The following is a 27,514-nucleotide window of genomic DNA, read 5'->3' as shown; positions in this document are numbered from 1 at the left end:
CATTCATTCATTCATTCATTCATTTATTCATTCATTCGTAATTGATGTTGACTAGAGAAAGGCTATTCCTTGTCTCTTCAATGTAACAATAAACTTATTTATCTTAAGTAGGTTTCCTTATTTCACTTGGTTCCTTAGCCATTAATTGTTTAATGTCTAAATGTTTGGTGTAGGCATATAGCCGCCCCTTAATGAAACGAAATCGAACCAACGCTGGTGTCCCCATGTGGCCACTTCTGACCATTGCATATGTTCCTAGAAACACGGATTTCAAGGTGGTCTGCTTTGATGGACGTAGACAATCAAGTAAGGTATCTTATTCGTAACCCTTACGCTGCTTAAGAGTGCTCGGATTCAACCATGAAGTTACGGGCAGAATATATGCGATGAAAGTCCGTACGATATTTTTTTAAGCAGAGCTTACGCCGAGAACGGAGTTACGCCTAGAAAGTTACGATCTTAAGCCTTATACATGTTACGTATTTACGCTGTTAATTGTGAACAAGTTATTAAGATGACCTATCGTGCTTAAAGAAGGACAATTCAAATGAAACTCGTGTTTACAATACAAATCATGCGACATGGTATGAAAATGAAAAACAAAACTTTTTTAAGTAATTAAACTTTGATACTGTCTTTGAATGTGCCCTATCAAAGCAGAAGGTTCAAAATGTTAAATCGTCTACTGCTCTTAAACTCATGGCGCCCAGTTTTATATAGAACAGGAAAAGGCTATTGTAATTTTTCTCTGTCTCTATTCATTCGTTCGTTGGTTCGTTTGTTCGTTGGTTGGTTCGTTTGTTCGTATCTTCGTTGGTTCGTTTCTTCGTTGGTTCATTCATTCATTCATTCATTCATTCATTCATTCATTCATTCATTCATTCATTCATTCATTCATTCATTCATTCATTCATTCATTCATTCATTCATTCATTCATTCATTCATTCATTCATTCATTCATTCATTCATTCATTCATTCATTCATTCATTCATTTATTCATTCATTCGTAATTGATGTTGACTAGAGAAAGGCTATTCCTTGTCTCTTCAATGTAACAATAAACTTATTTATCTTCAGTAGGTTTCCTTATTTCACTTGGTTCCTTAGCCATTAATTGTTTAATGTCTAAATGTTTGGTGTAGGCATATAGCCGCCCCTTAATGAAACGAAATCGAACCAACGCTGGTGTCCCCATGTGGCCACTTCTGACCATTGCATATGTTCCTAGAAACACGGATTTCAAGGTGGTCTGCTTTGATGGACGTAGACAATCAAGTAAGGTATCTTATTCGTAACCCTTACGCTGCTTAAGAGTGCTCGGATTCAACCATGAAGTTACGGGCAGAATATATGCGATGAAAGTCCGTACGATATTTTTTTAAGCAGAGCTTACGCCGAGAACGGAGTTACGCCTAGAAAGTTACGATCTTAAGCCTCACAAACTTTATTGAAACGGGGTCCATGACCTTTAGAAAGGCATCGATTGCTCGAGTGTCCGATGAAATATAATAATATGGAATTGAACGAAAGACCCGAGGATGCGGGTAATTTAATAGAAATAATTTTACCATAAAATTGCACAACCTTCGGTTTAAACCGTTTTGAAAAAAAAACTGTTATACCTGGCCCCCTAATACGTACCAGAATCAGAATCTCGTTCGATCGCTTGGACGTGCTGACATACACGGATGCGAAACAGTGGATTCAGCTCTTTTAGGAGCTGTATATATATTAGATAAAATAACTGTATATATATTAGATAAAATAACGAGTCATACTTACGTTTTATGATGATGTCCGTTCTTTTGCTCAAGCTCGGAAGTGTCATTGGCTCTTTTTTATATAAAGCTCCTAAAAGGGCTTGAGCCACTGTTTCGCACCCGTGACATAGCCATCATGATATATAAGCCCTGAGCATTCAATACGAACAGGTTTGTGATAATACTTATATGCATTGTCACAATCATCACTGTGAATTTTCGATTTTACCAAAGATATTACATTGATATGCAACTGTCAGATAAGGAGGGGAGGTCTGATACCGAAGGTACCGAGGGGAGGTATGTCAGATACCGGGGGGAGGTCGTCGATCTGATGCCGATATTAATACACTAGAAATAAACAGAGAGCCATCATGAATAGTTTCGTCGTGCTTGTTGATCGTCGGAAAACGTCGCCGACGGACGGGCATCGCGGTCGAGCGAGCACAACCATTGTATTCAATTGATAACGTTGACAAAGATGACATAGAAATGACAGAAATCTGTTTCCCAGGAGTGGTTGATAACTATTTACCAAAAATGAATGCCCTAATTTACAACAGCTGAATAGAAACGTAAAGCAATAATTTTATTTATCGTTGTTGTTAAATGATGGCAATACTTCGACGCGTGACGCAAACTATTTCTTAAAACAAATCCCTTAAAAAACTTTTGGTTTAAACAGTATTTATTGTATATAAGTACATTAAGCAAATACATTGACTACATACATAATAAGTACGGATGGAGAATAATTTACAGCTAATATTAATATTAATCTTCTTGAAAACTTTTAACATTCGTGTGTTTTGCATTTTGTTGCTGAACACTTTTTGCGAATAAAAGGTCAATTAAACCTACATGGTACACAAGCACTCCATAAATGAAGTCATAATTTGAACAGGTCATTTTACATTGAAATAGAGACGTCCTAGTTTGTGATGATATAAGTAAGAGATAGCTCATAATGACATTGATAAGGAGACAGCAAACACATACGGCACAGAAAATCAAGGTTTGTGTTACAAAATATATATTCTTATTGGCTTGATGAATATTTCTTTCCAAATTGTTTAATATATGTTAGATTCTATCTTGAGGATCAACAGAAAAAGGGCCGGCTCTTGTTTCGATGATCTTAAAATTCGACTCTGACCTATTTGGTGATTTTGGTACACACAGATGCAAACACTGTGTATATGCTTCCTCTACTACTGACACAAGTTTTAAAGTAAGCATTGGCTGCAAAATAGACTGACTGAAATGAATTCTATGAAATTAATTTTGGTACATTCGTGAGAATCAAATAATTAACAATAACTAAAACAAATCTCGTTTTTCCTTAGCGCAAATGTAAATACTTAATGGTGGTCAGAGAGATACATAGATACGATTTCGGGGAAGGCAGCCCTCGGTGTTTATGGGCAGTTCAAACATTCAGTGTAACTATGCACTAAACCTATCATAGTTTAGAAAGTAATTGCCACAGTCTTGCAGTAAATTTGAAATTTGAAAGGCTATTATCCTTTTCAATACCTTTATTTTGCCCCCAAAATTGGCGTGAGGGAGCGAACAAATTAAAAAATATTTTTTTTGTCAATTGTCAAGCGAGCGAAAAGCGAAAATATCTCAAAATCAGTATAAAAAATGAAGATTGTTCAATATCATTGCCCATTTGAGCACAGTCTTGAGCTGATTACATTTTAGACAATAGAAACATGTTCTAATAAGTACCTTTTGCACAATATTTTTGACTAAGCACTAACTGTCTAAGATAATTCTAACAGCTTGTAAATACGATGATCATTGTTTTAGGAAAATGCGTGAAACAACTTCTCAAACTAAACTACTTGAACATCATTTCGAGGGGTAAAAGCGAGAAGGTTCTATCTTCTTCTTTATTTAATTTAACTTTGAACCTTGTCGCATTCACACCTCGATTTGCAACTCTATTTGGGTATTTATTGTGAATGATTTTGAATGTTAAAAAATGAGCAGTTAGCATGACTTTAAACAGGCAGCATACTTTATTTTAGGTGTCTGTATGCATTTCAATTTCGTTTTGAATATCACTTAAAAGGCAATGGCATTGGCTTACCGAAATGAGCAGTAACAGTGTATTTTTAGAAACTACTAAGGTCAGGGAAATGCTGATTCGTCCCAGGTTATGCTGTATATATATATATATATATATATATATATATATATAAAGGCTTACCTTTTTTGGTCCGTCCGAACAAGTGCTCTTTTCTAAACTGATTGCTATTTGTGACCAGTTATTTGTTTGCAATTGTTATTGTCATTTAATATTTGGTCAAAAATGACATTCTAACCCCATTAACGACCAGGCAATGAAACATATTCCCGTTGAGTTAATTCTACCTTCTACATAATCGTAGTCATAGGTTGATTTTGAGTCATCAGTGAGAAAATATGATTATAAGATTGAAAATGTTCATAAATGTTATTCGAAAGCACCCATATTGTTTGAAATGTTTGAAATGGTTGACGTCTGTGGTAAACCAGTTGCTATATAAAAACTCCATATATCGGTTACTTCCCTTTACGAAACAGTTCTATATTATAGAAAATATTATAAACTGCAGCTTAAAAAAACACCTAACAATTCGCGTATATAATATAGATGCTGTCGCACAAACAAACATTTGTATTTACTTTTTCTAAGATATGGGTGCGTTAAACCATGGATGGCCCAAATGGACAATGAATTGGGTTTGATTTTGAGTTTGAACAAACGTTTACAGAACATACATGTAGCAAAAAAAAACGTTCGAACTTTTCGCTTGTTTCGTATCATTATAATATCATACACATATATATGTTTTGGACGATTGACACCAAACTTATATTGTCAATTGCGCACCGATCGTGACGTGAGTTTTAGTTTGAGGGTGTGTTAGTCTTCATTCAATGAATAAATGCGAAATGTACTATAGCAATCTTCTTGATTTCAGTTTGACATTTTAATTGAGGGCTGACTGTATTCCTGTATAACTTACAACCTCTTAGCTAGATGTAAAAGACACAACATCTGCCTATATCAAATATAAGCTCATAGAATTACAATAACATGACCTTTTTACACGTTTAAAACAAATTTGTATTTTTTTCTGTTTCAGCTGCGTCATGATGTGTACGTATATATTTTGATCATTCTTTGATAAGTGTTTTTGAATAAAACTCATGTTTTTTACTTTCATCATGTTACAGTATTTAATTAATAATACTATTATTTACTTTACTTTGTATATAATACGATACAGTCACAAAGAAAAGCACACTATTTCTGACGACATCAGTGAATATTTGGCGTACATGCAATATTAAATATATCGAAGAAACTGGACATGTATTATGCCATCGGATTGTCAAAACTCAAAAGGCTTATTTAAAAACGCATTAAAGTCGCATTAAATGGAATAAGCAATTATTCCATGTGTGTCTTAGATACATGTCGATTACAGTTCTAATGCCACACTGCTAGCAGACACGTATCTAAAAACTAAATGGCATATTCATTTTTGCTACACTATATTTTTTCAGATTGGCAGGCAACGGCACTTATATCGCTGATAGCCGCTTTGTCAGGTAATAAGATGAAAATCATATAAATCTTATTTGTTTTGATAATATACATGTATATTTTTACGTTCTACAGATCGGCGCAGAGCGGGCGAGGCGATACATTTTCTTTAGAACGTTCATATTATATAGATATTATCATGTTTAGTGCATGCAAATATTTGAGGATCTACATGAATCTTATTAAGATTGACAATGATGTCAAAAAGAACCTTTCAATAGCCGATTTAATAACTCGGTGGTGCCATAGATAACTTATCAAAGGAAACATGTAGTAGTATGTTCCACTCCTTATCTGTCAGTTTGTTCTACAAAGGAGAATCGTTAACCAAACGTTCTTTTGAATATAAACAAGTACGAATGGGTTTGCCGCCCGCTACGTTTTTGAACAGCGTCTCGCTTGAAAGCCGCTTTTCAGGATATATATCAAGTGCAGGATCATCATTATAATAACATTAACACAATGAAATCTACAGGGACAAGCACAGTGGCTGTTTCCGTTTGTTTCCTTACTTGTATATTTAGTCAGCAATAAGTCGAGAGGGTTGTTAACACGCATGTGCAGCTAACTAGTAGTATAGTTAAACAGAAGCCTCTACTGTAACCCCTGTGGCGGATCCGTGGTCTAGTGGTAACACACTTGACTGTCAATCCAGGGATCGCAGGTACAATTCCCCGCCGCACTCGTCGTAGGGGCAATGCCCTAGAGCGAGTATAAGTAAGCCACCAACCACTAAATTTAACCAAAATCATGTTTAACGGCACATGGATCAGGGCAAAACAAACACCAGTGGCGAGACACAGCATTAACAACAAACACAATTATCAAACTACCAAAATATAGAAAATAGGGTAATCGTATTTACACAGTCAGTTAATACTTAGAAGAACTCAGAAGGGGTAAATCCGATGCGCACTCAGACTCAATTTATAATCATCATTTCATGACACAATGCTATAATGCATTTTACTTCAATGCACGAACCCTGTTATGTTATGTTATATTTGACCATCTTAGATTTTTGCCACGGATAAGTGGCTTCAGCTCCTAGAGGATTGACACATATTGACTGTTGCTCAGATGTTTCTTATTTAATCTAGGTTAATACTTCAAGGCTAAGATTCTCCTTTTTAAAATTTATATGAAAAACTACAGAAAAAAGCACAGTTGTCGAACGTTTAAACATAAACACCGCTTAATGACGCAGGGTCAACGCCAATGCCATAGAACACAAGAAAAAAACAACTGCAAACCAAAAACACGGAACAACAGTATACAACTCCACAGACAACAAAGTACAGATATACTACATATATAAAAAACTAGGGATGTTTATCAATATATTAATAGGATGTTAATCCTAGTATAAACATGGTCTTGGAACATTAAGCCACCGCGGCTCAACTCTGTTAATTTTTGAAACAATGTACACCATTTTTACTCCGTATCCGAGTGTATTACGCAAGGTTATACCATACAACATGTATTGTCCTTTCAGTGGCAGGGCAAATCCCTCCTCAGGATATGATTCGATGCCGAGCGTGTAATAATGCCGTGAATCTTGAAAACTGCCCCACGAATGCTGTTTGCGACAATAGGACCGAGGTTTGTACATATGCAGCCTTTTCTGGTTTTCAATTTAGTCACCTGGGATAAAAACAATTATTGCTACATTTAAAATACATATACATGTAACACTTCTTAGATGTCTTTTGTCTGTGGCAAGCTAGAAACTCACAAACAAGTTGGTGCAGATCAAACCCTTGGCACAATTGGCTATTTATTTTTATAAGCGACGTCTGAATGAATTGGGAAACAAACATGAAATACTTTTAGCAATATCATGTTGTTTTGTCCAATACAATATTATATCAAATGAACAAAACATGTGATGTTTACGTACCAAAAAATGTTTACGTTGCAACAGAGGTCGGTAGACTTACTCGGAAATATCAAAAAGGGTAGTGAGTAAAGGCTTAGTGTCTAACAATGTCTTGCCTCAGCAGAATAGGTGTGGGTGGGGCAGCATACATAGAGGATGAGAAGGGGAGGGGTGAGGAATGCACTCACAGAGGGTCAGTGACATCTAACGCATGTCGGAATCAGTCGCCGTCCCCGCCTCACACCGCCGCTTTGGGCAGAACATGATACTATGGGTGATATGTTTTATTACAGATGTGCTACATGGAGGAGATAATCACGGCATCATTTGAAATCATGTACCGCGGTGGATGCAGGGCAAGACAGGTAACAATTCATATGCATTACTATTAATAGTATAAGTACAGTAACAAAGAAAATAAGTGGTCAACCATTACAAAAACGCACAATTGAGTAAACAAAAAAATGAACAGATCATGACCTTTGTTTATATACTTCCTCCGAACTACCTCACTTAATGAGCCCACAGTCCACGCTCTATTATTTGACAATACTATTTACTAGGCCTACTATTTACCCAAGATTATTTACAATATTTTATATTGCCCGCAACTCTTTGTACTCCAATAATATTCTATAGTAGTGGGATGCTAATGATAATGATAACTTGAAAATAGATAATTGCGCTCCGTGATTTCATCAATGTTTATTCAATTTTTCAACATATATTAATATTTCGGGCAATGTCCTATACTGGCAATGTTATTGTTATTGGTTACTTTTGAGAAGCGTTAATACGATCAGAAAATGTGTACACAATGATTTCGTAATCGATAAGTCCTATTCAGTATGCAATTACCGCCTCAGTGTGTAATAATCGTCTCCATGTGTGTAATAACTACCTCAATGTATGTAATAACAACCACCATGTATGTAATAACCTCCTCCATGTATGTAATAAACGCTCCCGTGTATGTAATGATCGCCTCCATGTATGTAATTACCACCTCCGTGTATGTAATAATCAACTCCATGCATGTAATAACCGCCTCCATGTATGTAATAACCACATCTATGTATGAAAAGACCGCCTCCATGTATATAATAACCAACTCCAATGTATGTAACAACCGCCTCCATGTGTGTAATAACCACACCCATGTATGCAATAACTGCCTCCATGTGTGTAATAAACGCCTCCATGTATGTAATAACCGCCTCCATTTATGCAATAACCGCCTCCATATGTGTAATGTATGCAATAACCGCCTCCATGTGTGTAATGTATGCAATGACCACCTCCAAGTATGAAATAACCGCCTCCATGTATGTAATAACCGCCTCGATGTATGCAATAACCGCCTCCATGTATGCAATAACCGCCTCCATGTGTGTAATGTATGCAAACACCGCCTCCATGTGTGAAATAAATGCAATAACCGCCTCCATGTATGCAATAACCACCAACATGTATGCAATAACCGCCTTCATGTATGCAATAACCACCACCATGTACGCAATAACCGCCTCCAAGTATGTAATAACCGCCTCCATGTATGCAATAACCGCCTCCATGTATGCAATAATCGCCTCCATGTGTGTAATGTATGCAATAACCGTCTCCATGTGTAATGTATGCAATAACCGCCTCCATCAATGCAATAACCGCCATGTATGTAAACACCACCAACAAGTATGTAATTACCACCTTCAGGTATGTAATTACCACCACTATGTATGTAATAAACGCCTCTATGTATGCAATAACCGCCTCCATGTATGTAATAACAACCTCCATGTATGTAGTTATCACCACTATGTATGTAATAAACGCCTCCATGTATGTAATAACCGCCTCCATGTATGCAATAACCGCATCCATGAATGTAATAACCACCTCCATGTATGCAATAACCACCAACATGTATGTAATTACCACCTTTAGGTATGTAATTACCACCATTATGTATGTAATAACCGCCTCCATGTATGTAATAACCGCCTCCATGTATGCAATAACCGCCTCCATGTATGTAATAACCACCAACATGTATGTAATTACCACCTTCAGGTATGTAATTACCACCACTATGTATGTAATAAACGCCTCTATGTATGCAATAACCGCCTTCATGTATGTAATAACCACCTCCATGTATGTAATTATAACCACTATGTATGTAATAAACGCCTCCATGTATGTAATAACCGCCTCCATGTATGCAATAACCGCCTTCATGTATGTAACAACCGCCTTCATGTGTGTAATAACCGCCTCCATGTGTGTAATTACCGCCTCCAAGTGTGTAATAACAACCTCCATGTATGTAATAACCGCCTCCATGTGTTTATAACCGCCTCCATGTGTGTAATAACCACCTCAATGTGTGTAGTAACCGCCTCCATGTGTGTAATAACCGCCTCCATGTATGTAATAACCGTCTCCATGTATGTAATAACCGCCTCCATGTACGTAATAAAGGCCTCCATGTATGTAATAACCACCTCCATGTGTGTAATGACCGCCTCAATGTATGTAATAACCGCCTCCATGTATGTAATAACCGCCTCCATGTACGTAATAAAGGCCTCCATGTATGTAATAACCACCTCCATGTGTGTAATAACCGCCTCCATATATGCAATAACCGCCTCCATGTATGTAATAACCACCAACATTTATGTAACTACCACCTTCAGGTATGTAATTACCACCACTATGTATGTAATAAACGCCACTATGTATGTAATAACCGCCTCCATGTATGTAATTACCACATCCTTGTATGTAATAACCGCCTACACGTATGTAATAAACGCCTTTATATATGTAATAACCACCTCCACGTATGTAATAACCGCCTCCATGTATGCAATAACCACCTCCATGTATGCAATAACTGCCTCCATGTGTGTAATGTATGCAATAACCGCCTCCATGTGTGTAATAACCACCTCCATGTATGTAATAACCAACTCCATGTATGTTATAACCACCTCCATGTATATAATAACCACCTCCATGTATATAATGACCACCTCCATGTGTGCAATAACCGCCTCCATGTGTGTAATAACCAACTCCATGTACGTAATAACAACCGCCTCCATGTATGTAATAACCACATCCATGTATGTAATAACCACCTCCGTGTATGTAACAAACGCCTCCATGTATGTAATAACCAACTCAATGCATATAATAACCACATCCATGTTTGTAATAATCACCTCCACGTAAGTAATAACCACCTCCACGTATGTAATAACCGCCTCCATGTATGCAATAACCGCCTCCATGTGTGCAATAACCGCCTTCATGTGTGTAATGTATGCAATAACCGCCTCCATGAATGCAATTACCACCACCATGTATTCAATAACCGCCTCCATGTATGCAATAACCGCCTCCATGTATGCAATAATCACCTCCATGTATGCAATAACTGCCTCCATGTGTGAAATGTATGCAATAACCGCCTCCATGTATGCAATAACCTCCTCCATGTATGCAATAACCTCCTCCATGTATGTAATAGCCGCCTCCATGTATGCAATAACCGCCTCCATGTGTGTAATAACCACCTCCATGTATGTAATAACCGCCTCCATGTGTGTAATAACCACCTCCATGTATGTAATAACCGCCTCCATGTATGCAATAACCGCCTCCATGTATGTAATAACCACCAACATGTATGTAATTACCACCTTCAGGTATGTAATTATCACCACTATGTATGTAATAAACGCCTCCATGTATGTAATAACCGCCTCCATATATGCAATAACCGCCTCCATGTATGTAATAACCACCAACATTTATGTAACTACCACCTTCAGGTATGTAATTACCACCACTATGTATGTAATAAACCCCACTATGTATGCAATAACCGCCTCCATGTATGTAATTACCACATCCTTGTATGTAATAACCGCCTACACGTATGTAATAAACGCCTTTATGTATGTAATAACCAACTCCATGCATGTAATAACCACATCCATGTATGTAATAATCGCCTCCATGTATGTAATAACCACCTCCACGTATGTAATAACCGCCTCCATTTATGCAATAACCACCTCCATGTATGCAATAACCGCCTCCATGTGTGTAATGTATGCAATAACCGCCTCCATGTGTGCAATAACCACCACCATGTATGCAATAACCGCCTCCATGTATGTAATAACCGCCTCCATGTATGCAATAACCGCCTCATTGTATGCAATAACCGCCTACATGTATGTAACTACCGCCTTCATGTATGTAATAACCACCTCCATGTATGTAACAAACGCCTCCATGTATGTAATAACCACCTCCATGTATGTAATAACCACTTCCGTGTATGTAACAAACGCCTCCATGTATGTAATAACCAACTCCATGCATGTAATAACCACATCCATGTACGTAATAATCGCCTTCACGTAAGTAATAACCACCTCCACGTATGTAATAACCGCCTCCATGTATGCAATAACCGCCTCCATGTGTGCAATAACCGCCTCCATGTGTGTAATGTATGCAATAACCGCCTCCATGAATGCAATTACCACCACCATGTATGCAATAACCGCTTCCATGTATGGAATAACCGCCTCCATGTATGCAATAACCACCTTCATGTATGCAATGACCGCCTCCATGTGTGTAATGTATGCAATAACCGCCTCCATGTATGCAATAACCTCCTCCATGTATGCAATAACCTCCTCCATGTATGTAATAGCCGCCTCCATGTATGCAATAGCCGCCTCCATGTGTGTAATAACCGCCTCCATGTATGTAATAACCGCCTCCATGTATTCAATAACCGCCTGCATGTATATAATAACCACCTCCATGTATGCAATAACCGCCTCCATGTATGTAATAACCACCAACATGTATGTAATTACCACCTTCAGGTATGTAATTATCACCACTATGTATGTAATAACCGCCTCCATTTATGCAATAACCACCTCCATGTATGCAATAACCGCCTCCATGTGTGTAATGTATGCAATAACCGCCTCCATGTGTGCAATAACCACCACCATGTATGCAATAACCGCCTCCATGTATGTAATAACCGCCTCCATGTATGCAATAACCGCCTCATTGTATGCAATAACCGCCTACATGTATGTAACTACCGCCTTCATGTATGTAATAACCACCTCCATGTATGTAACAAACGCCTCCATGTATGTAATAACCACCTCCATGTATGTAATAACCACCTCCGTGTATGTAACAAACGCCTCCATGTATGTAATAACCAACTCCATGCATGTAATAACCACATCCATGTACGTAATAATCGCCTTCACGTAAGTAATAACCACCTCCACGTATGTAATAACCGCCTCCATGTATGCAATAACCGCCTCCATGTGTGCAATAACCGCCTCCATGTGTGTAATGTATGCAATAACCGCCTCCATGAATGCAATTACCACCACCATGTATGCAATAACCGCTTCCATGTATGGAATAACCGCCTCCATGTATGCAATAACCACCTTCATGTATGCAATGACCGCCTCCATGTGTGTAATGTATGCAATAACCGCCTCCATGTATGCAATAACCTCCTCCATGTATGCAATAACCTCCTCCATGTATGTAATAGCCGCCTCCATGTATGCAATAGCCGCCTCCATGTGTGTAATAACCGCCTCCATGTATGTAATAACCGCCTCCATGTATTCAATAACCGCCTGCATGTATGTAATAACCACCTCCATGTATGCAATAACCGCCTCCATGTATGTAATAACCACCAACATGTATGTAATTACCACCTTCAGGTATGTAATTATCACCACTATGTATGTAATAAACGCCTCCATGTGTGTAATAACCGCCTCCATGTATGCAATAACCGCCTCCATGTATGTAATAGCCACCAACATTTATGTGATTACCACCTATAGGTATGTTATTACCACCACTATGTATGTAATAAACGCCTCTATGTATGCAATAACCGCCTCCATGTATGTAATAACCACCTCCATGTTATGTAATTACCACCACTATGTATGTAATAAACGCCTCCATGTATGTAATAACCACCTCCATGTATGTAATAACCGCCTCAGTGTGTGTAATAACCGCTTCCATGTGTGTAATAACCGCCTCCATGTGTGTAATAACCAACTCCATGTATGTAATAACCACCTCCATGTATATAATGACCACCTCCATGTGTGTAATAACGCCTCCATGTATGTAATAACCACCACCATGTATGTAATTATAACCACTATGTATGTAATAAACGCCTCCATGTATGTAATAACCGCCTCCATGTATGCAATAACCGCCTTCATGTATGTAACAACCGCCTCTATGTATGTAATAACCACATCCATGTATGTAATAACCACATCCATATGTGTAATAACCGCCTCCACGTATGTAATAACCGCCTCCACGTATGTAATAACCGCCTACATGTATGTAACTACCGCCTTCATGTATGTAATAACCACATCCATGTATGTAATAACCACCTCCATGTATGTAATAATCGCCTCCATGTATGTAATAACCAACTCCATGTGTGTAATAAACGCCTCCATGTATGTAATAACCGCCTCCATGTATGTAATAATCGCCTCCATGTATGTAATAACCACCTCCTTGTACGTAACAACCGCCTATATGTATGTAATAACCACATCCATGTATGTAATTACCGCCTCCACGTATATTATAACCGCCTCCATGTATGTTATAACCGCCTCCACGTGTGTAACAACCGGATTGATCAATTGATCACTTATGTTACTTTGCAGCACTGTAATCCTTCAATGCATTTGATTGGTCGCCGGAATTCGCTTGAGGTTACATCATGTTCAGAGTGAAGTATCGCTTTTATTTTCGAGGATTTACTTGGGCCTCTAAGAATTACTGGTGCCTTAAAGAATTTCAAGAATTTCTGGTGCCTCTAAGAGTAACTGGTGCCTCTAAGAATTGCAGGAATGAATATCGCCTAAGTACTGGTGCCTCTATGAGTTACGAGAATTACTGGTGCCTCTAAGGATTAACGGTGTCTCTAAATTTTACTGTGTCTCTAAGAGAACTATTGGTGCCACTAGGAGTACATGATCTCAAATATTTATTGGGGGCCCTAAGAAGTACTGGGGCATCTTATAAACGCTCGTATCGTTTCAATGTTTTTTTAATCGATGGTAACAATTTCCAAACTAATGACGTTATGAGTCATTTCATATCATTTTAATTCGATGTGTTGCAATTAAATCTCTGTATTTGGTCACAACTTTATATTCAATTGAAAATCTTGATCTGACGATATATATTGTTTCGATTGCTCGCCGATAGGATATAACCATTGAGTAATTATGATTATATTGTTTCGGACAAAAAGCGCTTTATAAGCTAACGTGAATGACGTAGGTAATACGCAACTTTATAAAAAGACACACTCTACAATCAGATTTACAAAATATACGTTTGTAATGTCGGACTGTTTATTCAATTGAGATCATTTTTTTGTAATGTCGGGCTGTTTATTTGTTTGAAATCATTTGTGTGTTATGTCGGACTGTTTATTCGTTTGAGATCATTTGTGTGTAATGTCGGACTGTTTATTTGTTTGAAATCATGTGTGTGTAATGCCGGATTGTTTATTTGTTTGAGATCATTTGTGTGTAATGTCGGACTGTTTATTCGTTTGAGATCATTTGTGTGTAATGCCGGACTGTTTATTTGTTTGAGATCATGTGTGTGTAATGCCGGACTGTTTCTTCGTTTGAGATCATTTGTGTGTAATGTTGGACTGTTTATTTGTTTGAGATCATGTGTGTGTAATGCCGGACTGTTTCTTCGTTTGAGATCATTTGTGTGTAATGTCGGACTGTTTATTCGTTTGAGATCATTTGTGTGTAATGTCGGACTGTTTATTCATTTGAAATCATGTGTGTGTAATGCCGGACTGTTTCTTCGTTTGAGATCATTTGTGTGTAATGCCGGACTGTTTATTTGTTTGAGATCATTTCGGACTGTTTATTTGTTTGAGATCATTTGTGTGTAATGTCGGACTGTTTATTTGTTTGAGATCATGTGTGTGTAATGCCGAACTCTTTATTCGTTTGAGATCATTTGTGTGTAATGCCGAACTCTTTATTCGTTTGAAATCATACGTTTGTTATGTAGGACTGTTTATTGTTTTGAGATCATATGTTTGTTATGTCGGACTGCTTATTGTTTCGAGATCATACATTTGTTATGTCGGACTGCTTATTGTTTTGAGATCATATGTTTGTTATGAAGGACTGTTTATTGTTTTCAGATCGTATCTATTGAGTGTTATATATGTGTTACGTCCATGTGTACATTTTGTTTTTTGTGTGTCATATAATCGAGAATGCTTACGTTTATTAGAGCTGACATACTTGAGCTCATACCTGTTATGTCTGCTATGTGTCTTGCGAAGCTGTTTTTGTCACGCCGTGTTCGTGTAGCAGCTTAACTTTTCCACTTAAAAATATTGTCTTCATTGATGACATGGCACTAGTGCATGTATACAAATGTCATATAAATCAATACCGGTTTTTGATTTTTTTTTGTTCTTTCAAAGATGCTGTAGCCTTCACGACGGCTGTAATGAGCGACTGTGTGGAATCCGAAGTGAGAATGTTTACGTTATAATTAAAATTTAAATCATACATTATGCGAAAGACATAACGAAGTCTTTATGCAGACGTCAATTTAAGCGTTTATCAGATAATAATTTGTCCTTATGTCTTAATGCATGCATCGAATGGATAAGCACTCGTGGAACAAATATGGATATTAGACAAGCCATACTATATATGTTACAATTTGCTGTGTTATGCTGAGATTATTGGGCAAAGTATTATGTGATATGTATAAAATATAAGACATTAAGTCGTTGTCAGAACATTTTATAGTTAAAAACGAGATTAACTTAACGACATCGTTGTCAACCCAAATATGAAAGTCTAGGTAATATGCTCATATATCTTGATAAAACAGATACAGTCAAACCTGGTTGAACGGTCACCTGCTTTAAATGGCCACCTGCCTTAACCGGCCACTCCAAATCCCCCCGTACGTTTTTAGTATATAATGTACGTGCATTAAGCGGCCAACTGTCTAACGCGGCCACGGCCACTTATTCTTGTCCCCATGAAGCCATATAAACACTAATTAGCGGCCACTAATCCCTTGTCACTTACACTTCCGCTTATAAATTTTTCCAATACACAGCTTTAATTGCGTATAGAAGTTTACGGAAAAGAACGACTGCAGCGGGTATCTCCGTCATCCAATGAAAATGAATATTGCATCACACGATTGCCATGCCTGTTTACTCATAGAAAAGTAATGTTTTTTACACGTCGGGAATGTTTTGATCAGAATTGACCAATTAATGACACAATTAAGAAGATAATTAAATAATTACGAAGTTAATTATTAAATACTGAAGTTAATTATTAAATACCGACAAAAACACCGGTTATTATGAATTCACAGTTTGCATTGTCATTCGAAGGCGTGAACCGAGTTACGATTTTTATTCACTTCAATATTATTAGTGCACGGATTTATGTTTCTACGAACGGATATTAACAATGCCTTGTTCTTGATATTTTTTTTAACTTTCATTATGGCTGAAAATAAGACTTATCGAAAGTGTACAGATGGAACAGTTGTCTCAAATTTTGTCAGACATTCTGCAAATCACAAGTGTGCCAGAGCACTTAAAGCTGCACCTTTTCAAATTGAACGTTTTGACAACTTTATTATTTTTTGTCTTTGATTACGAGCCAATTTTTGCGAAAATCCATGGACACCAGTTATATAGGACTGCTTTAAAAATTTTGATCGCATATTTTTATATTTAAGTTAAAAAATGATGTGTTTTTCTTAAACCGTTAGTAACGGTTTAAGCGCATTAAATTTCGAACAGAAATATGAAAATCTACGAGCTGATTTTTTGTCAGCAATCTTATATCATTAGTTTGCAGATATATATGCCAAAATTTACTCTTTCCGAAACAAAAAAATAATTAGTTGTAAAAATGGTATATCACCGAGTGCTAGGGCAGAATTCTTCAAGCATTTTAGTAACAATGTTCAACTTGCAGGAAAAAATAGTTTTTTTGGAAGATAAATTTAATAAGAACTATTATGTTTCAATACATCAAAAATGTAATAAGCGGTAAGGAAATTGTATGAAGAATATGTGGATATATAAATAAATTTGATGAAAAATAAAGGGTATCTAAAAAGTCATTGCCATAAATTTCTAAATTTTCACTAATTTGATATTTAATATTTACGTGGAATGTTTATAAACAAGGCCCCATCACAATCGGTCACACAATTGGTCTTGGACTTTTTAAAAGAAATGCTCGCGCCAGAGCTGCCTTGTCTATATCAGGTACACCGTTTCAGGTTTGGTAAACGTCAGTCAGTGCTACCACTGTGATTCGAATGCTGCTGGGGCCACACAAGGCGATGTGATGGATCCTAACGACTGTGTTACCTTCACTACATGCGACTCCAATGAGGTAATATATCGACTCACCAATTGTAACCCTCACTACATGTGACTCCCATGAGGTAGTATATCGACTCACCAATTGTAACCCTCACTACATGTGACTCCCATGAGGTAGTATATCGACTCACCAATTGTAACCCTCACTACATGTGACTCCCATGAGGTAGTATATCGATCCACCAATTGCAACCTTCACCACATGTGCCTCTAATGAGGTAATATATCGACTCACCAATTGTAACCTTCACTTCATGTGACTCCAATGAGGTAATATATCGACTCACCAATTGTAACCTTCACCACATGTGACTCCCATGAGGTAATATATCGACTCACCAATTGTAACCTTCACTTCATGTGACTCCAATGAGGTAATATATCGACTCACCAATTGTAACCTTCACCACATGTGCCTCTAATGAGGTAATATATCGACTCACCAATTGTAACCTTCACTTCATGTGACTCCAATGAGGTAATATATCGACTCACCAATTGTAACCTTCACTACATGTGCCTCTAATAAGGTAATATATCGACTCACCAATTGTAATCTTCACCGCATGTGACTCCAATGAGGTAATATATCGACTCACCAATTGTAACCTTCACTACATGTGCCTCCAATGAGGTAATATATCGACACACCAATTGTAACCTTCACCACATGTGCCTCCAATGAGGTAATATATCGACTCACCAATTGTAACCTTCACCACACGTGACTCCAATGAGGTAATATATCGATCCACCAATTGCAACCCTCACCACATGTGCCTCTAATGAGGTAATATATCGACTCACCAATTGTAACCCTCACCACATGTGCCTCTAATGAGGTAATATATCGACTCACCAATTGTAACCTTCACCACATGTGACTCCAATGAGGTAATATATCGACTCACCAATTGTAACCTTCACCACATGTGCCTCTAATGAGGTAATATATCGACTCACCAATTGTAACCCTCACTACATGTGACTCCAATGAGGTAATATATCGACTCACCAATTGTAAACCTCACCACATGTGCCTCTAATGAGGTAATATATCGACTCACCAATTGTAACCTTCACCACATGTGACTCCAATGAGGTAATATATCGACTCACCAATTGTAACCTTCACCACACGTGACTCCAATGAGGTAATATATCGATCCACCAATTGCAACCTTCACCACATGTGCCTCTAATGAGGTAATATATCGATTCACCAATTGTAACCTTCACCACATGTGACTCGAATGAGGTAATATATCGACTCACCAATTGCAACCTTCACCACATGTGACTCCAATGAGGTAATATATCGACTCACCAATTGTAACCTTCACCGCATGTGACTCGAATGAGGTAATATATCGACTCACCAATTGTAACCTTCACCACATGTGCCTCTAATGAGGTAATATATCGACTCACCAATTGTAACCTTCACCACATGTGACTCCAATGAGGTAATATATCGACTCACCAATTGTAACCTTCACCACACGTGACTCCAATGAGGTAATATATCGACTCACCAATTGTAACCTTCACCACATGTGACTCCAATGAGGTAATATATCGACTCACCAATTGCAACCTTCACCACACGTGACTCCAATGAGGTAATATATCGACTCACCAATTGTAACCTTCACCACACGTGACTCCAATGAGGTAATATATCGACTCACCAATTGCAACCTTCACCACATGTGACTCCAATGAGGTAATATATCGACTCACCAATTGTAACCTTCACCACATGTGACTCCAATGAGGTAATATATCGACTCACCAATTGTAACCTTCACCACATGTGCCTCTAATGAGGTAATATATCGACTCACCAATTGTAACCTTCACCACACGTGACTCCAATGAGGTAATATATCGACTCACCAATTGTAACCTTCACCGCATGTGACTCCAATGAGGAAATATATCGACTCACCAATTGTAACCTTCAGCACATGTGCCTCTAATGAGGTAGTATATTGACTCACCAATTGTAACCTTCACCGCATGTGACTCCAATGAGGTAATATATCGACTCACCAATTGTAACCTTCACCACATGTGACTCCAATGAGGTAATATATCGACTCACCAATTGTAACCTTCACCACATGTGACTCCAATGAGGTAATATATCGACTCACCAATTGTAACCTTCACCACACGTGACTGCAATGAGGTAATATATCGACTCACCAATTGTAACCCTCACTACATGTGCCTCCAATGAGGTAATATATCGATCCACCAATTGCAACCTTCACCACACGTGCCTCTAATGAGGTAGTATATCGACTCACCAATTGTAACCTTCACCACATGTGACTCCAATGAGGTAATATATCGACTCACTAATTGTAACCTTCACCACATGTGCCTCTAATGAGGTAATATATCGACTCACTAATTGTAACCTTCACCACATGTGCCTCTAATGAGGTAATATATCGACTCACCAATTGTAACCTTCACCACATGTGACTCCAATGAGGTAATATATCTACTCAACAATTGTAACCTTCACCACATGTGACTCCCATGAGGTAGTATATCGACTCACCAATTGTAACCTTCACCACACGTGACTCCAATGAGGTAATATATCGACTCACCAATTGTAACCTTCACTACATGTGCCTCCAATGAGGTAATATATCGACTCACCAATTGTAACCCTCACTACATGTGCCTCCAATGAGGTAATATATCGACTCACCAATTGTAACCCTCACCACATGTGACTCCAATGAGGTAATATATCGATCCACCAATTGCAACCTTCACCACATGTGCCTCTAATGAGGTAATATATCGACTCACCAATTGTAACCTTCACCACATGTGACTCGAATGAGGTAATATATCGACTCACCAATTGTAACCTTCACTACATGTGCCTCCAATGAGGTAATATATCGACTCACCAATTGTAACCTTCACCACACGTGACTCCAATGAGGTAATTTATCGACTCACCAATTGTAACCTTCACTACATGTGCCTCCAATGAGGTAATATATCGACTCACCAATTGTAACCTTCACCACATGTGACTCCAATGAGGTAATATATCGACTCACCAATTGTAACCTTCACCACACGTGACTCCAATGAGGTAATATATCGATCCACCAATTGCAACCTTCACCACATGTGCCTCTAATGAGGTAATATATCGATTCACCAATTGTAACCTTCACCACATGTGACTCGAATGAGGTAATATATCGACTCACCAATTGCAACCTTCACCACATGTGACTCCAATGAGGTAATATATCGACTCACCAATTGTAACCTTCACCGCATGTGACTCGAATGAGGTAATATATCGACTCACCAATTGTAACCTTCACCACATGTGCCTCTAATGAGGTAATATATCGACTCACCAATTGCAACCTTCACCACACGTGACTCCAATGAGGTAATATATCGACTCACCAATTGTAACCTTCACCACACGTGACTCCAATGAGGTAATATATCGACTCACCAATTGCAACCTTCACCACATGTGACTCCAATGAGGTAATATATCGACTCACCAATTGTAACCTTCACCACATGTGACTCCAATGAGGTAATATATCGACTCACCAATTGTAACCTTCACCACATGTGCCTCTAATGAGATAATATATCGACTCACCAATTGTAACCTTCACCACACGTGACTCCAATGAGGTAATATATCGACTCACCAATTGTAACCTTCACCGCATGTGACTCCAATGAGGTAATATATCGACTCACCAATTGTAACCTTCACCGCATGTGCCTCTAATGAGGTAATATATTGACTCACCAATTGTAACCTTCACCGCATGTGACTCCAATGAGGTAATATATCGACTCACCAATTGTAACCTTCACCACATGTGACTCCAATGAGGTAATATATCGACTCACCAATTGTAGCCTTCACCACACGTGACTCCAATGAGGTAATATATCGACTCACCAATTGTAACCCTCACTACATGTGCCTCCAATGAGGTAATATATCGATCCACCAATTGCAACCTTCACCACACGTGCCTCTAATGAGGTAGTATATCGACTCACCAATTGTAACCTTCACCACATGTGACTCCAATGAGGTAATATATCGACTCACTAATTGTAACCTTCACCACATGTGCCTCTAATGAGGTAATATATCGACTCACTAATTGTAACCTTCACCACATGTGCCTCTAATGAGGTAATATATCGACTCACCAATTGTAACCTTCACCACATGTGACTCCAATGAGGTAATATATCTACTCACCAATTGTAACCTTCACCACATGTGACTCCCATGAGGTAGTATATCGACTCACCAATTGTAACCTTCACCACACGTGACTCCAATGAGGTAATATATCGACTCACCAATTGTAACCTTCACTACATGTGCCTCCAATGAGGTAATATATCGACTCACCAATTGTAACCCTCACTACATGTGCCTCCAATGAGGTAATATATCGACTCACCAATTGTAACCCTCACTACATGTGCCTCCAATGAGGTAATATATCGACTCACCAATTGTAACCCTCACCACATGTGACTCCAATGAGGTAATATATCGATCCACCAATTGCAACCTTCACCACATGTGCCTCTAATGAGGTAATATATCGACTCACCAATTGTAACCTTCACCACATGTGACTCGAATGAGGTAATATATCGACTCACCAATTGTAACCTTCACTACATGTGCCTCCAATGAGGTAATATATCGACTCACCAATTGTAACCTTCACCACACGTGACTCCAATGAGGTAATATATCGACTCACCAATTGTAACCTTCACTACATGTGCCTTCAATGAGGTAATATATCGACTCACCAATTGTAACCCTCACTACATGTGCCTCCAATGAGGTAATATATCGACTCACCAATTGTAACCCTGACCACATGTGACTCCAATGAGGTAATATATCGATCCACCAATTGCAACCTTCACCACATGTGCCTCTAATGAGGTAATATATCGACTCACCAATTGTAACCTTCACTACATGTGACTACCATGAGGTAGTATATCGACTCACCAATTGTAACCTTCACCACATGTGACTCGAATGAGGTAATATATCTACTCACCAATTGTAACCTTCACCACATGTGACTCCCATGAGGTAGTATATCGACTCACCAATTGTAACCCTCACTACATGTGACTCCCATGAGGTAGTATATCGACTCACTAATTGTAACCCTCACTACATGTGACTCCCATGAGGTAGTATATCGACTCACCAATTGTAACCTTCACTACATGTGACTACCATGAGGTAGTATATCGACTCACCAATTGTAACCTTCACCACATGTGACTCCCATGAGGTAATATATCTACTCACCAATTGTAACCTTCACCACATGTGACTCCCATGAGGTAATATATCTACTCACCAATTGTAACCTTCACCACATGTGACTCCCATGAGGTAATATATCTACTCACCAATTGTGACCTTCACTACATGTGACTCCCATGAGATAATATATCTACTCACCAATTGTAACCTTCACTACATGTGACTACAATGAAGAAGTATATCGACTCACCAATTGCAACCTTTACTATATGTGACTCCAATGAGGTAATATATCGACTCACCAATTGTAACCTTCACTACATGTGACTCAAATGAAGTAGTATATTGATTCACCAATTGTTACCCTCACTACATGTGACTCCAATGAGGTAGTATATCGACACACCAATTATAACATTCACTACATGTGACTCAAATGAGGTAATATATCGACTCACCAATTGTAACCATCACTACATGTGACTCCAATGAGGTAATATGTCAACTCGCCAATTGTAACCTTCACTACATGAGACTCAAAATGAATGAGGTAGTATATCGACACACCAATTATAACATTCACTACATGTGACTCAAATGAGGTGATATATCGTCTAACTAATTGTAACCTTCAAAACATGTCACTCTAATGAGGTATCATATCGACTCACCAATTGTAACCATCACTACATGTGACTCCAATGAGGTAATATATCAACTCACCAATTGTAACCATCACTACATGTGACTCCAATGAGGTAATATATCAACTCGCCAATTGTAACCTTCGCCACATGTGACTCCAATGAAGTAGTATATCGACTCAACAATTGTTACCCTCACTACATGTGACTAATATGAGATAATATATCGACTCACCAATTGTATCCCTCACTACATGTGACTCCTATGAGGTAATATATCGACTCACCAATTGTATTTCTCACTACATGTGACTCAAATGAGGTAACATATCGACTCACTAATTGTAACCTTCACTACATGTGACTCCAATGAGGTAGTATATCGATTTACCAATTGTAACCTTCACTTCATGTTACACCAATGAGGTAATATATCGACTCACCAATATTTATCCTAACACGATGTTACTACGATGAGGTAATAGTTCGACTCGCCTATTGTGACCATAAAAGCACGAAAGTACGATGGAGTAATACTTCGACACGTATATTGTATCTCCGACATCATATGAATACGATGAGTTAATTTTTCGACTCGCTATTGTAACCTTAAGATGATGTAAGTACGATGAGGTTATATGTCGACTACCCTATTGTAACCCTAACATGATATGAATACAATGAGTTAATATATCGACTAGCCTATTGTAACCCTACTAGCATGTGAATACCATGAGGTAATATTCAAATATTGTAACTCTAACATCATGTATGTACGATGAGGTTATAGTTCGACGTGCCTGTTGTCACGCTAATGACTTACTGACAATTTCTTTGTCATTATCTTGTTCATCATATTTGCACGTTTGCATACTCATTCATTCATTCATTTCAATATATCCTCCGCAAGGGAGATTAGAACAAAATGTAATATATATGAGCATGTTTAAATATGTCAGTAGAAAAAGTTATTTCATGCATGATCATCTAACGCAATATATGCAAGCGGTATTTGTTTACCAAAGCGGTTATATTAGGTATAAAGCCAAGAATTGGATTACTTGTTCGACGATTAAGAAATGTTATATATTTCCTTAGAAAAAGTTGTCGCGTTAAACTATCGGAAGGCAACGTCATGATGTTTTGCAGAAAAGATAATTTGCGGATCTCGACCAAGCTTATAAGACGATATAGTCCCACCATTGACTCACACATGTCGGAACGAGTGTATTTATAAAAGCCTTGAATCATTTTAACAACATAATGTTGAGTTCTATTGATAATATCGAGATCCGATGACTTGAGGTTATTCCACAATTCGCTTCCATACAAAATAGTTGGAATAATGACTTTTTCATATATGCTTGTGGCAGTTAATGGAATAAGACCTTCGCCATGTAGTCCATAACCTTTCATAGCATGTAATGAATTTTTGCCCTTTTGGCACCGTTCTTCAATACGTGTTGTAGACCGCATCCCATATGTAGAGTTAACTAATATCCCTTAATGAGTGGACGATACGACGTAACTAAGCGATTGTCCGGCAAATGTTACTAATAATGGAACTGACAAGCGTTTTGTGGAGAACGACAAGCAACAAGATTTTGTAGTATTGATTTCAAATTTTTGAGGAACTGCATATTCTTGTACAATATCAAGCATATGCTGAAGACCGGAGGGCGTTAAGGCAAGGAGTGTAATGTCATCTGCGAGGGTAGGATTCCCTGCAGCAATTGTACCAGCTTTGGCAAGTCGTTAATATGCACTAAATAATAAAAACCTGATAATACGCCACCTTGGCGGACAGATCTAAGTACATTTATAGAGTCGGACGTTGAACCAGACCACCTCACGTATGTTGTAAGGTTTTGGTAACCATTAAGTAGAGTTTTCCATAGCTTCCCTTGAATGCCAAGATCGTGCAATTTCAAAAATAGGGAGTCGTGCCAGACAACATCAAAGGCGCCTTTCATATCTAACTGAGCTACATATAAATTTCTTCCACTATCGAGATTATGCGTAATTACTTCCTGTAGATTAAAGGCTGCAGTTATACAACTCAGTCCTTTTTGAAATCCTTGTTGTTGTTTGTTCGGAAATTTGGAAAATGACATTTTATCAAATCTATTTACGATGACACGCTCGAATGTTTTGCAAAACGTAGAAACAAGTGAAATCGGCCTGTAACTACTAGGACTTGACCGTGGCTTGCCATTTCCTTTGTAAATAAGGATGATGTAACTACGTTTCCATGACGCTGGATATTCTTCGTAGCGTACTATATCATTAAACAGAACCTTAAGGGCCATAATAACTGGTTGCCCACGGTATAAAACGTGTTCATTTAACACCGAGTCTGGACCGGGCGCTTTTCTACGTTTTAATATTTTAATCGCGACCCTAATTTCATGTTCTGAAATTTCTTTAAATGAAGTGTTATCTGGTTAAGATTCGCGATTCTTTTCATTAATTCTGTCTTTAACTTCACGCTCAAAGTCTGAAAGCGGCTCATTATAGCCAACATCAAATACGGATCTGTAAAAACTAGCAAAACCATCCTTTATCATCTCACCCTCGTACTTTACGCCGTCAACCTCGAGTTTTGAAACACTGTTAGGGTTTTTATTTTTTAACTTTCTAAGAAGGCGCCAGAATAAATTGTCATCTGTTCCTGCCGCGTTATCCATTTTATCGGAAATATTATGAACATATGTTTCGGAGAGCCTCCACTGTGTAGCTCTAAAAAGAGATTTTGCTCGCTTAAATCTTTTAAATGAATCATCGCTTGGATTGCGCGGACGGCCATTTCGCATCCATTGTAATCGTTCGTGTTTAGCAGTTAAATATAATTGTTTTATTTCATCATTCCAGTAAGTCTTTGGTTTGTATATCGGGTTGTGTGTTGGTAGATATTTGTCACACGTTGATACTAGTAGGTGTGATACAATGGTCTCATTTAATGTATTAACGTCTTGGAGTATAAATAACTTCTCGTGTATAAACACTTTATCTAACATTGTTTGATACATGCAAATGTCGTCAGGTGTAAGTCTATCCCAAGCGACATGAGTTCGCCTTTGAGTATCTGCCATAAGGGTCATGACAAATGGCAAGTGATCAGACGTTAGTATTTTACTTTCGTCAATGACTTCAAACGACGTGACACGTATATATAAATCGGAGGTTACCATCATATGATCTATCATTGTTCGGTTAGTTACGTAGCTATAGTCGTGTGAGTTGCTATATGGGCGAAGGTTAACAGGTATAAGGTTATTGCTTTTAACGATTCTTGTTAATGCCACAGATTTTGGGCTATAGCCGTATAATTTAGCATTAAAATCACCAGCAACTATTACATGGCCCTGAGTACAGTAGAATGAAATAAGCGCTTCTAATTCGCAACTATAACTTCACAATAACATGTTTTGTCGTTTTCAGCCGGTAAATATTCACCAAAAATGTACGTTGGTATATCTAGAACATTGCATACCTCGATACCAATTACTATGTTATTGAGGCACGCATGCACTTGCAATATATTAACAAGCAGTCTCTTACGAAACATGAAAGCGATGCCAGCTCTACCGCAGGATACTGCATTAGTTTCGCAAGATGTATCATTATGTTCCATAAATAGGTAACTGAAATCAGCATGAATACTGTCTAAGAACAGCTTGTTACCAGGTTTTAGCTTGTGCTCAGATATTATAGCGATGTCAACAT

At 38.0% G+C, this 27,514-nt stretch overlaps 1 protein-coding gene across 1 annotated transcript in view; it reads left to right on the top strand.

The window, feature by feature from the left end:
- Window positions 1-4,906: 4,906 nt before the first annotated feature.
- LOC128222717 (uncharacterized) overlaps window positions 4,907-27,514 on the top strand; it is a 32,879-nt gene continuing 10,271 nt past the window's right edge. Inside the window, exons 1-7 of the mRNA XM_052931811.1 lie at window positions 4,907-4,916; window positions 5,327-5,371; window positions 6,865-6,971; window positions 7,542-7,613; window positions 14,049-14,113; window positions 15,854-15,903; window positions 17,698-17,813. Coding sequence (XP_052787771.1) covers window positions 4,910-4,916; window positions 5,327-5,371; window positions 6,865-6,971; window positions 7,542-7,613; window positions 14,049-14,113; window positions 15,854-15,903; window positions 17,698-17,813 — 462 coding nt within the window. The 5' untranslated portion in view covers window positions 4,907-4,909. The remainder of the gene's footprint in view (window positions 4,917-5,326; window positions 5,372-6,864; window positions 6,972-7,541; window positions 7,614-14,048; window positions 14,114-15,853; window positions 15,904-17,697; window positions 17,814-27,514) is intronic.

Source organism: Mya arenaria, chromosome 17 (assembly GCF_026914265.1).
Source record: "Mya arenaria isolate MELC-2E11 chromosome 17, ASM2691426v1".
Lineage (NCBI taxonomy): Eukaryota > Metazoa > Mollusca > Bivalvia > Myida > Myidae > Mya > Mya arenaria.
This window is presented reverse-complemented; position numbering and strand designations above follow the sequence as displayed.